Source organism: Peromyscus maniculatus, chromosome 4 (assembly GCF_049852395.1).
Source record: "Peromyscus maniculatus bairdii isolate BWxNUB_F1_BW_parent chromosome 4, HU_Pman_BW_mat_3.1, whole genome shotgun sequence".
In the NCBI taxonomy this organism is placed as follows: Eukaryota; Metazoa; Chordata; class Mammalia; order Rodentia; family Cricetidae; genus Peromyscus; species Peromyscus maniculatus.
Window position 1 is genome coordinate 148,818,327 of NC_134855.1, and position 17,931 is coordinate 148,836,257.

Sequence of the window (17,931 nt, forward strand, 5' to 3'; positions counted from 1 at the left end):
TCCCTCAGAGTTTCTCTTGCAATTCTTCCTGGGGCCTCGTGTTTTGAAGTCAGGAGGCTAAACTCTCTTCAGGGAGATGCCCATGAGGAAAAGGGATGAAACACTTGTTCCAGGACAGCCCCGGATCTGTGGGTCTTCCTGGACCCCCCTCTTCCCTACAGGCAGTCTCTCCTTGTCTAGCTGAGATACAAGCAGGTCACAGCAGGCCACTAGCAAGGTGATTTCTTTCTTTTTCTTTTTCGAGACAGGGTTCCTCTGTATAGTAGTTCTGGCTGTCCTGGACCAGGCTGGCCTCAAGCTTGGAGAGATCTGTCTGTCTGTGCCTCCCTGGTGCTGGGATTAAAGGTGTGTGCCACTGCCTGCTGGTTTCCAAGGTGATTTCTAGTCTCCACATTTTCTTGATCACTTCCTTTAAGGTTTAATTTATTTTCCTATTCTAAAATCTCTCCAGACGCATATTTTGGGAGCATTAAAAATACTCAAGTAATCCTGCTTATTGCCCAAAACTGTTTTATATGTTTGTGTGTACGTCTGAGTGTAGTATATGTGCCATGTTCAGGCATGTGTGTGGGCTTGAGTGTAGTATATGTGCTATGTTCAGGCATGTGTGTGGGCCTGAGTGCAATATGTGTGCATGTTTGTGCACATGCCCTCAGAAAGGCAGAGGGAGGGAACTGGATCCCCTGGAACTGGTCAGATAGGTGCGATCTGCCATGTGAGTGCTGGTCTTCCACAAGAGCAGCCAGTGCTCTTAACTGCTGAGACATCCCTCTAGCCTCAAGCCCCAAATTTTAAACAGTACACAAATGATTTATAAAGAGGGAAGTTGGCTGGTCCTCAGCTCCAGCTGGTAAATGGTCTTTGAGAGTAAGCTAGAAGCCTGTAGGCTCGGTCAGGCTGATTGATGTATTTTGTTCGGCTAATGATGTCTTAAAAACTGAGACCATTTGGGCTGTAGAGACGGTTCAGCTGGTACAGGTGCTCGCTGCCACGCCTGACCTCCTGGGTTCCATCCCCAGTACTCACATGGTAGAGAGAACCAACTCTACAGTTGTCCTCTCACTTTTCACGTGTGATATGGCACGCATGCATGGACACACACAGAAATAAACATTTTAACTTTTGTTTTAATTGGGAAAACTCATATCTTTTTTCAGCTAAAAAAATCAAAAGACATGCCGGGCGGTGGTGGCGCACGCCTTTAATCCCAGCACTCGGGAGGCAGAGCCAGGTGGATCTCTGTGAGTTTGAGGCCAGCCTGGGCTACCAAGTGAGCTCCAGGAAAGGCGCAAAGCTACGCAGAGAAACCCTGTCTCGAAAAACCAAAACAGAAAAAAATAAAAAAAAATAAAAAAATATCAGAAGACAGAATTGGCCAGACCCAAAGAACAGCTGCTCTGTGCATGATCTTTCCAGTTGACCACAGTCTGTGCCTTGCCCTAACACCCCTACAGGCTCTCACTGACTGCACCTCTTGTTCAGAAGCTCTTATTGGGTGTGACACTGTTCCACGTGCACACACCTGTCCTGCTCTCACAGGGACATGGTCCCTCTTTCTGAGGCTCGGGTACATTGCACTGTATGATGTCTGACATGGTTTACCCATCTCTCTCCTAAGCATCACATATAAAACTGACTGTCTCCACAGGATAAACTGTAATGAACAGTCTTTATTTGCTATCAAGTGTTACAGGATAAACACTTAGAAATACGGGCTGGAGAGATGGCTCAGAGGTTAAGAGCACCGACTGCTCTTCCAGAGGTCCTGAGTTCAATTCCCACATGGTGGCTCACAAATATCTCTAAGAAGATCTGGTGCCCTCTTCTGTATACATAATAAATAAATACTTAGAAATACACCCATTAAATGCATTTAGGTGTATTTTATTAATGAATTCTTTCACATTTATTTGTGTGTGTATGTACGTGCACGTACACACATCACAGTGCGTGTGTGTGGAGGTCAGAAGACAATCCTCGGGAGTGGATTCTTCCCTTTTGCCAAGATCAGACTCAAGGCATCAGGCTTGCCAGCCACCTCAGCCCGCTGAGCCATCTCTTCTGCTCAGTATTCCAGTAAATTTTAAGACAGAGATCTAAAATTGAGGAATTAATTTGAAAGGTATCACAAAACCGTCAGGGTATAGGAATTCGCATCCTCAGAGCACGCATGCCTGGTTTTAATCTGCTTCGCTCTCGTCCCGCGGGGACCACCGTCCTGATGTGCTCGGCATTCCCTCTATGTCATCTGCCGTCCTTTCCCGACTCTTTGCTTGCTTCTTTTCCTCTGCTTTTGTTGGTTTTTAAACATTCTTTATATAAGAAGGACGTTTATATGTGTGAGCTGCCAACTTTTTTCAACATGCTCATCTTTAGATTCTATTTCTGGGGGAGAAAATAAGTAACCTCATTGCAGTCACATTTAGAATTCTCTTTCTCTGGGGAGGGTAGTCCAATCATGAAGGAATGTGTTATCTAATTCCTGGAGCACCCAGCATCTCAGAGACCGGCACTTTTTTTTTTCTTTTTTTTTTTTGGTTTTTCAAGACAGGGTTTCTCTGTGTACCAGTTGTCTTGGAACTTACTCTCTAGACCAGGCTGGTCTCGAACTTAGAGATCCACTCTGCCTCCTGAGTGCTGGGATTAAAGGCATGCGCCACCACTGTTTGGCCGGTACTTTACATTTTTAAAGTTGCCACCTGTCCCTTTAAGGTGGGTTATATATGTGTTAAGTGTAGGTAGGGGTGTGTATGTGTGTACTTGTCACTGTGTGGATAATATGTACTCTAGAACATAAAATATAAATATTTTTATTTATATATTTGTCAGTGTGTGTGTGTGTGTGTGTGTGTGTGTGTGTGTGTGTGTGTATACACACACACATGCGTGCAGGTGCCCTTCGAGGCCAGAAGAGGGCTTTGGATCCCCTGGAGCTGGAGTTAACCGGCACTTACAAGCTGTCCACAGTGGGCCCCCTGCAAGAGCAGCAAGCACTCCTAGCCACTGAGCCATCTCTCAGCCCCCTACTCCAGATCTGTAAAATACATTTTTTTTCTCTTTTTGATTTTTCCTGAGACAGGGTTTCTCTGTGTAGCCCTTGCTGTCCTTGGACTCACAGATATCCACCTGCCTCTGCCTCCTAAGTGCTGGGATTAAAGACACCACCGCTGGGCTGTAGAATACATTTGTTTAATTGATTTTCCCCCAGACTGGTCTTGAACTCACTGTATAGCCAGAGATGACCTTGAACTCCCAATGCTCCTACTGGGAGCCTAGGCCCCGTACGTGGCTATATTCAACCTTCTGACGCCTCTGTAACTTGACAAAATGCGTGGACAGAAGAGCACGTGCTTTTCGCATTCTTGGTAGAAGAAGGAGGGGAGACACATACTCACTTTCAGATTAAAAAACAAAATAAGGGCATGGTGGTGCACACCTTTAATCTCTGTAGACCAGCCTGAGCTACAGAGTGAAATCCAGGACAGCCAGGGCTACACAGAGAAACCCTGTCTCAAAACAAAGCAAAAACAAAAACAAAAACAAAACAAAACAAAAAACAAAAACCCAAACCCAAACAAGGAAAACCCATGATATTTCTGTTTTTTCACAGAAATGATGCCAAGCCAGGGCTCGCATGCATACTCACCCCAAATATCTGCGAGAACCTGCTTCTCAGAGTCCAGAGGTTTGGCTTAGAAACCTGGCCTTTGTCTGTTTTGCTTACACACATGACTTTTCTCACTATCTACACTCATAGTTTCAACTCCAAACCCAGCCCAGCAGCTGCTTCCCAGCGGGCGGGTTAAAAATAACAAATTGTCGATTGAGGGACTGGGCCCTGGGCAGGCCTTCCTAACAGAGGTGGCGGATGCAGCCAGCCACCTGTGCCCATTCCTGCCCCACCCCCGCCTGGCTGTACCTGTGATGGTCTGCGTCTCCGAGCTGATGGTCCTTGTGGTGGTCTGGGTGGCAGGCACCGTCTCCTCCGACACAAACTGGACCGTGCTGGGGGCTGTCACGGGTGTGCTGGTCAGCTGGCAGCCACTCTGTTTGTGGGCTACGAAGGCATCCAGGTTGCTGAACTGCTGCTTACAGATACCACAGATGTGGATGTCTGGTGTCAGCTCTACCAGGACCGTGGTGCCTCCTGGGACTCCATGGGACAAAGGGAAAGTCACATTTTAATTCCAGACCAGTATCATGGCAAGAGGCAGACATGGCTAGTGGACGGCCTATGTCCCTTCTTTCTTGGAAACCTATTCCAAATTCTGTGCAAGCAGCTGTGTCCCCATAGGCCAGGGGTGTATGTTTTACAAGAAAGTTCTTTCGGAGCTGGGGAGACAGTGTAAATGGAAGTTTCTTGTCCCGACCGCCTGTTCCCAAATAACCTCTCTGAGGCTTATATTAGTTGTAAATGCTCGGCCAATAGCTCAGGCTTATAACTAACTAGCCCTTATATTTTAAGTTAACCCTAGCCCTTATATTTTAAGTTAACCCATATTCCTTATTTATGCCCTGCCATGTGGTGGTCCCTTTATTAGCATGGCACTTTCATCTCCTGCTCCCTCTGTATTCTGGCAACTTGTGACTCTGCCCTTCTCCTTCTCATCAAGTTTGGTTGCCCCACCCATACTTCCTGCCTGGCTACTGGCCAATCAGCATTTTATTAAACCAACTGGAGTGACAAATCTTTACCGTGTATAAGAAGATTATCCCACAGCAAGAGAGTCCACAAATTGCCTTGCATACATGAAGCCCTGAGTTCAATCCCTAGAACCCATGTAAAAAGCTGGGTGTGGGGTGTGAGGTTGTAATCTCAGCCTAGGGGAGGAGGCAGGAGGATTCCAGTGCTTGCTGGCCAGGTGGCCTAGCCTACTTGGCAAGTTTCAGGCTAGGGAGAAACCCTATCTCACAACACTCTGAGTGTTGTCTGAGGAACACCAGCAGGGTTGTCCTCTGGCCTCCACACATATGTGTGCACACACAAGGATGTGCACTCCAGTACATCCACATCCACACAACCAATAAAAAAGAAAGCTCTTCTGATGTGCAGGACTGCCCAGCCCTTCCCAGGCCCTGAGGCCATCTCCTGCCCCAACAGAAAGGTCATTATGAAAACTACCCCCATCTCAAGACATATTTCCAAATGCCTCATCACCTTGGAACCCATAGTTCACCACAGTGGTCCCTGACTACAGTGGTCCCTGACAATGGTGGTCCCTGACTACTGTGGTCCCTGACTACAGTGGTCCCTGACAATGGTGGTCCCTGACTGATGTGTGGACTCTTCCAGCACACACACCACAAAGGGGGCAGGAAAGGCCAGCTGTTGCTTCTTTATCTGTTGACACTGATGTGATGCCGGCACTTCTGCAGACACTTTAGAACTACGAGGAAAATGCTAGAACCCCTGATTCTTGTTCTCACTTTCCTGGTCCCTGAATGCAACCCCAGTATAAATGAATTAGAATGGTTCAGGTTTTTCTGACACTTGTAGACTAAATTCACTCTTAACTGACAGGAACATCATTTTTCTATAGCAATGAGAGAGAGTTAATATTATATTGAGAGTTTCAAGGCAACTAACACAGTACCTGGTTCTATATTAGAAAGCAATATAGCTTCAGATGCATCTCAGTGGGTAGAGGGCTCGCCTTACATATCTAAGGCCCCAAGTTCAATCCCCAGTACCTCCTAAAAATGGAGTGGTGTAGGCATGCAGGCCAGTAATGCAATCCCAGCCACTCCAGAGGTGGAGGCTGGAGGACTAACTCCTGGGTCTTGACCACTTTGAAACATCTAGACCTTGACTCAGAACAACAGCAAAAGAAAACATTATATAAATATCTGTTAAATAAGGTAACAATTGGGCAGAAGAGATGGCTGTTCTTCCAGAGGTCCTGAGTTCAATTCCCAGCAACCACATGGTGGCTCACAACCATCTACAATGGGATCCAATGCCTTCTTCTGGCATGCAGGCCATACATGCAGACAGAGCATGCATATACATAAATAAATAAATCTTAAAAAAATAAGATAATAATTGGTAAGTCTCAACATGAGAAATTTAATTTTTATTCTTAAATTTTTTCTTTTGCGAAGTTGTAGGGATGGCTCAGTATTACTGCTCTTGGAGAGGATATGAGTTCAATTTCCAGAACTCATTCATACTCAGCAGCTCATAACCAGCAAGTCCAGCTCCAGGGGATCTGACGCCCTCTTCTGGCCTCCATAAGCACTTGCACTCAAAAGCACATACCTATCCCTATATACACATAATTAAAAATAGAAATAAAATCTTAAATTTTTTCTCTTGGATTATAATAAAACACAAAATAAAACCTGGAAGAAATAGTAAGAACTGGCAGGAAAAAAAACTCATAATGTTTTCATTTGTACCTTTCATGGACATTACAAACACATTTTCTACTATTTATGCTTAAAATTTCAATTTTTTCATTTTATTGTGAAGCTAATCTTTTCCCTACATAATACCACATAAGCATTAACATTCTTCATACATGTAATTGTTTAGTGGGAACATGTCCATGTATCATATGATAATGCCTGTAACCAGTGAAGTTAAACACTACCAGACACAGTGTCTGTACAATGCAATTTTCTGAAAATTATAAGCTGTTTTGCTTCTGTCCAGTTTCTTTCAGGACTAAGACAAGGCATTTGTGTGTTGTGGTGTCCTGTGGTAGACGTCCCAGGGAAAGTGATGCTGGGGGAGGGACACTTTGTAAGTCACCTTGCAGAAGCCTTTAGAAGTCAACAGATGGCAGGCCCAAGGCCTTCCTCCTCTGGACTGCTGCAGCCCGGTGGCTACAGGGACAGTTCCAATACTACGAAAACAGTGAGAATGTAGCCATATTTACACAGCTAAGGGCGTCTTCGTGGTGGAATAGTATTGGTGTCCAGGGTGAAGCAGTTTCGGTACTAAGTTATGCTTCTGGTACTCACAAAAGGAACAAGTCACAACGGGGTCTTTTCTTAGCATCAACAGTGACTTTAGCCCTGGGTTTTCCAATGAGGGTTAAGATGAGTCTCTCCTTAGGGCCCCTGAAGATGAACTGAGCTAATGCCTGTATGGGGGCAGATTCCCGGATGCAAAGCAGGTCACGTGGTGGGGTTCTCCCTCTTTAAACACAACCTTAAGTGCATGTCACTGGGGGACACTGAGACACGATGGGGTGGGGGCTGGGGTTCAGGGAAACCTCTCCGTTTCATACGTCATGCAGGGCACACCCAGGCAAGTTGGGAGCCAGTGGCTCCAAGAACAGCAGTTAGCAAACTGAGTCAGGTGTCTGCAAACCCTGGCCAGGGCTTTTCAAACTTCTGGTGCTCCAGGCAGCAGGGGAAGACCTCAGATTCTGGCCCCACCCCCGGAGACCTGCGGGGGCGGACCCAGCAGCCTGGTTTTAAACATGCTGGCGCTCCAGGTGGTTACCTCCCGATAGGTTCTTGGCCCAACTCTGGGAAACAAAGGCACACGGGGACACTAAGAACTTGGAGGGGGTAAAATAAAAGCTGATGTGATGCCAGGAAAATGACAGAGAACCCCAAACTCAGAGCAAGCCACCCCAGCGTGGTCTTCCTTACATCCCCCCACCCGGAGTGCAGGGAGAGCTTTGCAAACCCTCCCGCAAGCCTTTCAGCGATGTTCCAACTTGAGCCACTGAGGCAGAAGTTTCCCTACCAGGTCACCCCACTTTCTCCTTCCCTCCACTGTGCCCCAAACTCTGCCAGGCGGGTTGGGGAGGAGGTGACGGTCTCTGCATCGCGTGGCCTCCCCAGGCCATGCCTCCCGGGCGGGGGGGTGCAGCAGGAGTTCCGCTCCCAGCCCAGCGGCTGTCTGGGATGGGGTTGGGGAGGGGCGTGCAAGGTGCGCGGTCACCAGGATCCCGGAGCCCCGGGCCTGCTGGTTGCGCCCAGGGCCCGGCACCAGCTACATCCGCCCAGCACTTACTTTGCACTGATCCTGAGAAGCTGTCGCTCGCGTTCATGGCCGCAGACCTGGGGCGCCGCTCCCGGGCCCCCTGGCTCGCTCTACATGGTGCAAAGACTTTGCTCTTGCATTTCCCCCCCCTGTACACCCCCCCAACCCTGCCTGTCTGCTCCCAACTCTGCGAGGCGGGGACGGATGTACAGCCCGCGCCACTTCCGCTGCCTAGAGGGCGCTGGCCCCGTGAGCCCAGAGAGCCCAGCCGGGTTCCCATGCTGTGCTCTCCCGGGGACACGGGGAGGGACCTGGGCGCCCAGGTCCGAGAGCCCCGATCCCATCACTCTACCCCAGGCACTCTGGGGGCTCTGTGGCCACCCTGCGCTTTTGCACCTTGCCCTCCTGGGAACCCTCATTTTGTCACAGATACCAGGAGAATGAACCGCCGGCCTAGGAGAGGGGCGCTCAGGACCAGGGCGCCCCCCTTGTGCAGATCCAACAGTTTAGCACCGGGGCGGGGCCTCTGCTCTGCTTGGGGATGAACAAGGTGGGGATGGGGCCCAGTGAGATGGCTCTGTGGGAGTCGGAGGGCACAAGTCTCCAAGCCTGACTTCCCGCCATTTCTGGTACTCTCTTGATACAGACTCATGCATCCACACATGTATAATACACACATATTTTAAAAAAGAGATTAGTGATGGAATGGATTGGAGAAGTCACTGGGGCCTCTGTTTCTGGGGGCTTCCAACTTCATCCTGTATAGAGAAAGCCTGGAGGGTGTGTTAGAATTGCTTGCGGGGGTGCGGGGGCTGCGGGGAGACCTGGAGAGAAAGGCGAGAGGTTAAGAGCATGTGTTACTTTTGCAAGAGGACCCAAGTTCTGGTCCCACTACCCACGTTGGGTGGCTTACAACTGTGACTCCAGCTCCAGGGAATCCAGCACCCTCTTCTGGCCTCAGTGGGTACCCACATCATGTACTGCAAGGAAGAACTGAAGAACTGACCGCTAAACCCACCCTGGAGGTTCCGGTGTGGCTGGTGTCAGTATCCCACTTTCCTTATTTCTTAATGCTCTCTCACCCTCCGCTTCGGCAGGTTTTCTCCCTGTGTGACCTAATCCTTTCCCAGCTTACCTGGATGGGTACCTCATACTCTCCCAGGGAACTTGCTGAGGCCACCCAGATGTGCTGGAACGGAACATCAGGGCCTGTGGTCCAGGCATGTATAGAACAGAGACATGCCCCAGGTTACTCTAGCTGGAATCTTGAATGAGGATCAAGGGAAATTCCCCTTCTAAAACGGATTTGCTAATGTTTAGCAAAGGCTTGTAATCTTCACATTAACATAAATGTCAGCAAAGACACATTTGAAACTTAAAATCACGGCTAAGCCCCTGTAATGGGAATGATCAAGACTGAACCTGGGGGCCACTGGGCAGTTGGGTACACAACCACTTATTTTCCTGAGAGCTGGCCTGGAGTCTCGCCTGGCATCAAACTCGGTCGGGGTAATACAGCTGTGGTGTTCAGTATGGTCGTCAGATGACTTCACACAAAGCAGACATGCACAAGCCAGCCTCTCTTTTGTAAGGCTAATGAACATGGAAATACCCAAACCTTACCATGGGACACACAGTGAAAAGCAAGTTCTTCTCCACTGTTTCCCAGCACCTCTCCCCTCCCTCGCCCCGGTTTTCCTGTGTTATACTGACTGGGACCCCAGATTCTCTCCCAGGAATCAAATCTTGATATCAGTTTCTTTTTTTTTTCCCTTCCCCTCCCTTACGCTGACCAGTTTCTTAGGTGTGCCTTAAAACTCTCTTACAGATACACAGAGGCCATATGCAAATTCAGTTTTTTTTTTTTTAAACCAAATGACTACAATGAGGAGAGATTCCCCTCTGTGCTTTTTTCTTTCTTTCTTTTTTTCATGACAACGAGACCAGGGAAACAATCCCAAGCGATTCTAGCTTTGCCTCAAGTTGTCAAGGAGAATTTAGATTTCTCTCTTGCAGTCTCTAATCTGTGGCCGTCAGAGGACATCTTACAGGTTGCTTTGGGGATCCCATGACCCCACCTCTGAGGCTGGAACTCCAAATGAATCTCCATACCCATCCTCAAGCTTTCACACTTAACCAACCGCTGAGCAATCTCTCCAACTGATTTAAAGGTGTAGCCCAGGCTGGCCTCAAAGTCATGATCCTCCTGCCTCTGCTTCTTAACATATTCTGCTGGCATGATCCATCACAACTGCCATACTGTTGTATATTGTGCTCTTAAAATAGAAAAAAGTCAAAGAGAAAGTTTTAGAAGTGAATAATAATGCCACATCACAAAACTTCTAGTTGCAAAATGCCAGGTTCACCATTTTTTTTTCTTTTTGGTTTGGTTATTTTGAGATGTTGCCTCACTGTGTGGTCCAGGTTAGCCTCAAATTTGCAATCCCTCTACCTCAGCATCCCCAGGGCTGGGCTTACGGGTGTGTGCCATCACTCTTAGCTCAACATGCCAGAGGCTACCATGAGAACTGACTCTTGTTTCCATGGACGCATCTTTCCCGGTCAGATTTGATGCTTGGCGTGACTGGGCATTTCTTGGTTGATGATCTTGTAACCTTTTCAACGAGCACCATCAATGAGAGGCAGGCTAGCACAGAAAGGCTGTGTAAAACCAGGAAGCTGCTTTTGGAACACTCTTCCATAGCCATCAAGCATGAACATTTCTTTAAAATTTATTTCTATTTTATGTGCATTGGTGTTTTGCCTGAATGTACGTCTGTGTGACAGTGTTGGATCCCCTGGAACTGGAGTTACAGACAGTTGTGAGCTGCCACGTGGGTGCTGGGAATTGAACCTGGGTCCTCTGGAAGAGCAGTCAGTGCTCTTAACCGCTGAGCCATCTCTCCAGCCCCTGAACATTTCTTTAGAAAGATCTACAAGTGGACGTGTCCTGTGCTTTCACTGACAAACGCTGGAATTTCTTGTCGTCACTCATATAGTTGCAAATCCAGTCAGACCTACAGATAGAATATCATGTATTCACCATAACGGTGCTGCTGGTACTGGAAGACATGACAGCGTGATTACGCATGCTCTGTAGCTAGCTCCCATATCCTAAAAGGGCACAGATGTGAGTGTACAGAAATAACTAGGCGACATTGAGCCAGACATTGGGACATCTATCACCAGTTACAACCAGGCCCCCGACCAGGGCCTCCATGGGCCTCCATGGTCTGGGAACCATTTTCCTTGGCGGCTGGAACACAACCCCCTCCAGCAGCTCCACTGACCTCCACCACTGTATCCAATGAATCTCCATGTTCTCCCTCTGTGGGCCCCTCCTGCAGGTGGGCCACTTTTGACCACACCCAATGCAGGGGACACTGTCAGTGCTGCTCAGGGGAGGACCCCACCTGAAGATTGATACTGATGTTTGGATGGAGTGGCCGTAGTTAGTCTGTGTGCCAGGATTCTTTATAAAAAAAATATATATTTTTTGTTGTCGGGCAGAGGTGACTCAGGCATGCCTTTAATCCCAGGAGGCATCGGCAGGCAGATCTCAGAGTTTGAGGCCAGCCTCGTCTACAGAGTGAGTTCCAGGACAGCCAGAGCTACACAGAGAAACCCTGTCTCGAAAAACCAAAACCAAAACCAAAAACCACCAAAACCAAAACAAAACACAAAACAAAACAAAAAACTGTTAGCTGGAAACAGTATCATCCACCTTTAATCCCATGCTTGGGAGGCAGAGGAAGACAGATCTCTGGTCTACCTTGTGAGTTCCAGGATAGCCAGGGCTACACAGTAAGACCCTATTGATAAGTAAACAGTGCTGGTTGGTAGTGCTGGTTACCGGCACAAAAGTCATGAGCCATGTCACGAGCCACAGCCATGACTACTAGAGTTACAGAAAGCTTTATTAGAAGGGAAAGCGAGGGAGAGAGAGGGGAGCCAGGCCTGGAGGTGGGGAGGGAGAGATGGCGGGAGTGGAGCAGAGAGGGAACAGAGAGAGAGGGTGGGGTCCTTGTCTAGCTTTCTTAAGGTGCAGATTGTGTGACCACGCCACATGCACTTAGTTGTCAGCACCCCTTGATGATGTAAGATGCAAGACCCTGAGCTGTGCATGTGCTGGAGTGAGGGCAGGATCCTAACACCTATCTCAGAAAAAAAAAGTTAAAATGTTTTAATTAATGTATATTGAGTATACATTATAGTGGATTTCATTGTGACAGTTTCATACACATGCATATAACATAGTTTGACTTTATTTACCCTCCTTCCCCTATCCTGCTGATCCCCTGCCTCCTCCCAATCACCCCTCTTCAAGTCTCCCGTTTTTGTTTTTTTTTTGAAGGTGGCATCCAATGACCTTCATTAGTGTTGCTTACAGCAGGTGGGTGAGAAGTTATTTACAGGAGCATGTACACCTTACCAGTGTCTACAACACTGGATAAAATATTTCTCCCAACTCAGCAACTTAACTGCCTGAACATCCTCAGGGAGGGGTTGGGCCTCATGAGCTCTCCCCATATCCACATTGAAATGTTGAGGGGGTCAGTCTTGGACAGGCAGCTGCAGCTGCTGTGTGCTCAAGAGTGTGAGGGTGGACCATTGGTTGGTGGTGGCGGCGGCGGCGGCGGCGGCGGCGGCGGCCTTTAATCCCAAGCTCTTGCAGAGCCAGGCGGATCTCTGTGAGTTTGAGGCCAGCCTGGTCTACACAGAGATCCAGAACAGGCTCCAAAAGCTACACAGAGTAACCCTGTCTCAGGGTTGGGGTGGGGTGTGAGGGAGAGTGTAAGGACCACATCACACCCAGAAGACTGCATCCTCCACACTGCCCATCCTCTTCCCTCTCTTAGGATCTTTCTCCCCGCTCATCTGTTAAGTTCCTGCCTTGGATGCAGTTGCTAGAGGGAGGCCCAAGTTTAAACTGGTTTTGTACAACGGAGGGAACTTGCAGTTCTACTAAAGTGTCAGAGATGGCTCCAGGTATGATATCATAGGAATGACACTTTCTTAGTTCTGATTTAGAAAAACAGAGGCTCCATCACGGTCAACATTTAAATTTAGTTTCAACCTTCACCTGTGTTCAAAGGGCACCCAGTTTAAAGGAGTCCTCTAGATGTTATGAAAAAAGGGGTTTTTCCACTCTCAATTCTCCGACCTCAAAGGAATTACAGGGTATTTTTTAGACAAACATTCAGTGTTTGCATCACGCAAACAGTGGTGCCGGCTGAGCCAGAGCGTGTGTTCTGATGACTTGTCCTTCGAGTGATACTTCTCGTTTCCACTGGAGTTGACGACATCTTGTTTGTTTGCTTATTTTCTGTGCAGTTATTCATTTGAATCACTCACCGCTGGTTGTGCAAACGTCTCTCACCGTATCCAAACACAAGCTAGTATCTGTTGATTTTGTGTTTTTAATAAAGCCAGTTCTGTAGCTGGAAGTTTCTCTGGTCCTGCCTAGCTTTCCTTTTAAGAAGTCTCCTATAAGGACAGGAAGCACCACCTCCTTTGGGCCCTATAGCCCAAGATCACGGGCAGAGCAAATACCACTACACAGTTCCTTAGTCTAGAGAGGGCAGTTGAGTGGCATTTGTCTTGGGATACTGTTTTCAGCATCACCGTGAAGTTTCTATTTATTTAATGTGTGTGTGTGTGTGTGTGTGTGTGTGTGTGTGTGTGTGTATACGTGTTTACATGTGCATGTATATATGTGAGTGTGTATCTGTGTGTGTGCCCATGTGTGTGCCTGTCTATCTGTATGTATGTACTTATGTATGTATGTGTACCATGTGGGGACAGGTACTCACAGAGGCCCGAAGAGGGAGTTGAATCCCCTAGAGCGAAGTTACAGGTAGTTGTGAGGCACCCAACATGGGAACACACTGGGAAATGAACTCAGGTCCTCTGGAGCAGCAAACCCATCCCCTGCCCCCACAGTCCATGGAGGCTTTTTATATATGTGTTTTACGTCTACAGAAAAAGAGTCCCAGGATTTTCCCTCCTGTGTGTTTTCTCAGCTGAGGTTGTCGGTGCAGTGAAGCCGAACTGACCGGATGGGAGCAGGGTGTTCTGCCATTTTTCTAGGTCTTCGAGTTGCACATCAAATCGAGGGCTTATCACTCCACACTTGTTCAACCTGCCTGGGAGGTTCATGACAATTTTCCCAGCTCTGTGGTCACCAGTGATTTGAAAATTCACTGATGTAACCATGCTTCATCATCACAGTTAGGAACCCAACGATGACTTGGAGCCGGGCCTGACGAGGACCCGACATTTGCCTCTCTTCTCAGCATTATGATGCTCTTGAGAGCACCAGGCAGGACATTCCTGTGCACTATGGCACAGAAAGATGGCGGAAAGGGGGTGGGAGTGCCAAATGCACACACTCTTAACCATTGAGCTCTCTCTTCAGCCCCTGCTTTCACATTTCAAGAGTTAGCATCTTATTTAAGAGTTAGCTCCTATTCTGTGGGCGTGGAGTTTAATCTCTCTGAGGTTGCTCAAGTGCTGGGGGTCCTCACCTATCCAGTGTGCTCTGGCTTCCTCCCTGTGATCTGACTTGCACCCGTGGGGTCTTTGGCCTTTGCCTTTCAGGGGCCCTCAAGGTCCTGTGCACCTGTCCGGTCTTATTTTAGAAAACAGCTGCAAGGAGGTGATTGACAGTTCTGAGAACACGATGAGTGTGTGGTGGGGGTGTTAATGTCAAGCCTGGGCATTGGCGAAGGGGGACCAATTCCAGCTTGTCTCTTCCTTATATAGTTTTCCTTTTTTATATTTGTTTGTTTGTTTGTTTGTTTATTTATTTATTTATTTATTTATTTTGAGACAGGGTTTCTCTGTGTAAACAATCCTGGCTGTCCTGGAACTCACTTTGTAGACCAGGCTGGCCATGAACTCACAGAGGTATTTTATTGATTTACTTAGTGTGTGTATGTGAATTCATGGGGGCCATGGTGCACATACGGAGGTCAGAGGTCAACTTTTAGGGGTTCTCTCCCTCTACCATGTGGGTCCCAGGGATTGAAATTAGATGGTTTGTATCACGAATTGCTAAACAGTCTTATTACTAAAAACCCAGAGCCAGATATTGGAGTGAAAGCTGAAAGATCAGAGAAACAAAACAAACAAGCCACAAGTTCTTACCCCTACGAAATCCTCTGCCAAAAGAGAGCGAGTTCCTGTTTCCTCACACCTTATATACCTTTCTCTGTCTGCCCTGCCATATTACTCCTTCCCAAGCAAAGGCATGAGATTTCAAGTGCTGGAATTAAAGGGGTGTGCCACTACTGCCTGACCTCTATATCTAATCTAGTGGCTGGCTCTGTTCTCTGATCCTCAGGCAAGTTTATTAGAATACACAATATATCACCACACTGTTTAAATGAACAGATATGATGGGAAGAAAATTAAAAAGATACTTTGAAAATTTAGAAGCCCGGGGTTGGGGATTTAACTCAGTGGTAGAGCACTTGCCTAACAAGCGCAAGGCCCTGGGTTTGGTCCTCAGATCTGAAAAAAAAAAAAAAAAAGAAAAAAAAAGAAAGAAAAGAAAAAGAAAAAGAAAATTTAGAAGCCCAAGAGCGAACCTATGCTCTGTGTGGTATGATGCTGAAAACCAGGAGATTCTGCAAAATAAAAATTTAATAATGACCGGGCCATATTTTCAGTCTCCCGTAGTAGGAGAATGAAAAAAGCCCAGATATGGGCTGGAGAGATGGAGAGACGGCTCAGTGGTTAAGAGCACTGGCTGCTTGTCCAGAGGTCCTGAATTCAATTCCCAGCAACCGCAAGGTGGCTCATCTGTAATGAGATCTGGTGCCCTCTTCTGGCGTGCAGGCATACACGCAGGCAGAACCCTATATGAATAATAAATAAATCTAAAAAAAAAAAAAAAAAAAAAACCTCTAAGAAAAAGGCTCAGATTAAAGGCAGAGTAGTCTCTATATCAAGTTATTAAAAGTGGAATTTTGCAGTTATTTTTATGATGACAGGAAAGGTACACTTTATGGGTTTATGATCAGACAGTTAACATACCATGAAACATCTTATGGTCGGTCACTCAGAACAATGGAAACAATTTGCAGTGTGTAATTCACAAGATTATTGAGGAAGAACCAGTGAAAAAAGTTAACCTCTAGCTGAGGACGTGACCGAAGTCTAACACTGTTTAACTAAAAAAGAAAATGGAGTCAGCTGTCCCTTAACGTGTGGAGGCCAGGTTTAGGGCTAAAAGGAGGGGTGTACCAGTGGGGATCCATGCCCAGGCTCCTTCTCTGACACAGTACCAAAGGCTAGACCATTTCCTGTTGCTCGTCCTCCCTCCAAGAAGCGAAGAACGTTATCTGTCAAGGTCTGCGTGCTGGGAGCTGCTGATTATATCATCCCACTTTGCCGAATGGACTCGGCACACGCGTGGAACCCCAGCACTCAGTGGGCTGAGAGGACCGGGAGGTCCAGGCCAGGCTAATATGTATGTATGTATGTGTTTAGTTGCCTTCAGTGTCATTACAAGGCTCTTCAGAGGTGAGTGAGGGAAGCCGGGGAGATGACTCGACAGACATGGGAGACAGAAGGCAGGAGGTGGGAAGAGGAGAGGGAGGAGGGGAGAAGACCAGATGCGCCTCAACCTCTTCCTCCTTATCCAAACCCTGCCCCTCAGAAAGCCCGCCAAGAAGCAGCTCCTCCCCGTGAGCTCAAAGACCGTGCCTGCAGGGTAGACCTGCATAGACCCACCATGTGATTTTTCCTCCTTCTTTTTCCTGAGATACCTGGGAATGCTTTGCTCGGATTAAACCTGGTCCTTTACCCTTTAATTCGGCTCTATTTGGCTTATTGCATCTGCGGAGAAACCTAATACCGGGTATTCAAAATACTTATCATCTGGTACTGAGCCCGGGTAGGGTGGGTTCGGTGGGTTCTCCCCGGTGGGTTGCCAGTCGCGTGGGTTCATTCCCGGCAGGGCTCCCAGCAATGTGAAAAAACCACTCTACCTCCCACCCCGCCTCTGCCCCACTGGACCGACTTTTGCTCGGTAAGTCACCCATTCCCAAACCAAAAAAGCCTGTAAGGGATCCCGGATCTCTCCCGAGTCTTTTAACCCCTTCTGAGTCAAAGGCTTCCGGGGTTACCCGTGGGTCGAGGAAGGGCAGGGTAACTCCGGCCTGCTTCGGGAGCAGGGACAGTCCCTGCTGTTAGTTATTGGGGCGTGTTATGAATCCACCACCTGCTCCTTAGGGTTCCCCTGTGTGGGAGATGTTCTGCACGGAGGGCAATCCCATATACCGCTCCTGGACGTAAGTTTATAGAACCGGATGCAGTCCTGTATCCTTCCGTGTCGGGAAAAAGGCTTGTGAATGGGGACTTGCACGTCCAAGGTTGATCCCTAGAGACCCTTGAGGCGTCTCCTACAAAATTTATCCAAAATTGGGGCTGTCTCACACCATACGTTGGTTTGAGCTTCCGCATCCAGGGAGATTTGCATTCGGTCCCTTTTCCTGTTCGCCGTTTGTCTGCATCTCCGCCCCTCCCACCCTGTTCGCTTGCCTCGCTGCTTCCCATGCCTTCGCTCCACCTTTCTCCGTGATGACCTTTGCAAGTCACTTTCCCCGTTTCCCCGATGCACTGCCCTTTTCTCTTAGTGGCACACCTAGGCAGGGCCGGCCGAAGGGTGCCCCCACTTTGACTTTACTCCCCAGGGCTTCCCTGGTGTTTGGTCTGGCCATGCTGGGATTCTTCCCACAATAGATCCTTTCTCTCTGTTCCTACCGGCGCTTCCACCCTAAACTGCATCAACGTTGGCTTTCATTTACACATTGTAACAAATGGAAGAACAAGATTCGTGATTCATGCCCAGCGCATGGCTGTTGGCTCGGTTCTCCCAACAGCCTAGGAGACCCACAGCTTAAGCTCCGGCCGGTGGTATTCTCCACATGGCTCTGGCTCTTTTAGCCTGCAGACCCACATTCCAGGGTCTCTACGGTTCT

At 48.0% G+C, this 17,931-nt stretch overlaps 1 protein-coding gene across 1 annotated transcript in view; it reads right to left on the reverse strand.

The window, feature by feature from the left end:
• Zfp64 (ZFP64 zinc finger protein) overlaps positions 1-8,128 on the reverse strand; it is a 33,706-nt gene extending 25,578 nt beyond the window's left edge. The window contains exons 1-2 of the mRNA XM_016007456.3: positions 7,973-8,128; positions 3,920-4,153 (exon numbers count right to left, since the gene is read on the reverse strand). Coding sequence (XP_015862942.1) covers positions 3,920-4,153; positions 7,973-8,009 — 271 coding nt within the window. The 5' untranslated portion in view covers positions 8,010-8,128. The remainder of the gene's footprint in view (positions 1-3,919; positions 4,154-7,972) is intronic.
• Positions 8,129-17,931: the final 9,803 nt, after the last annotated feature.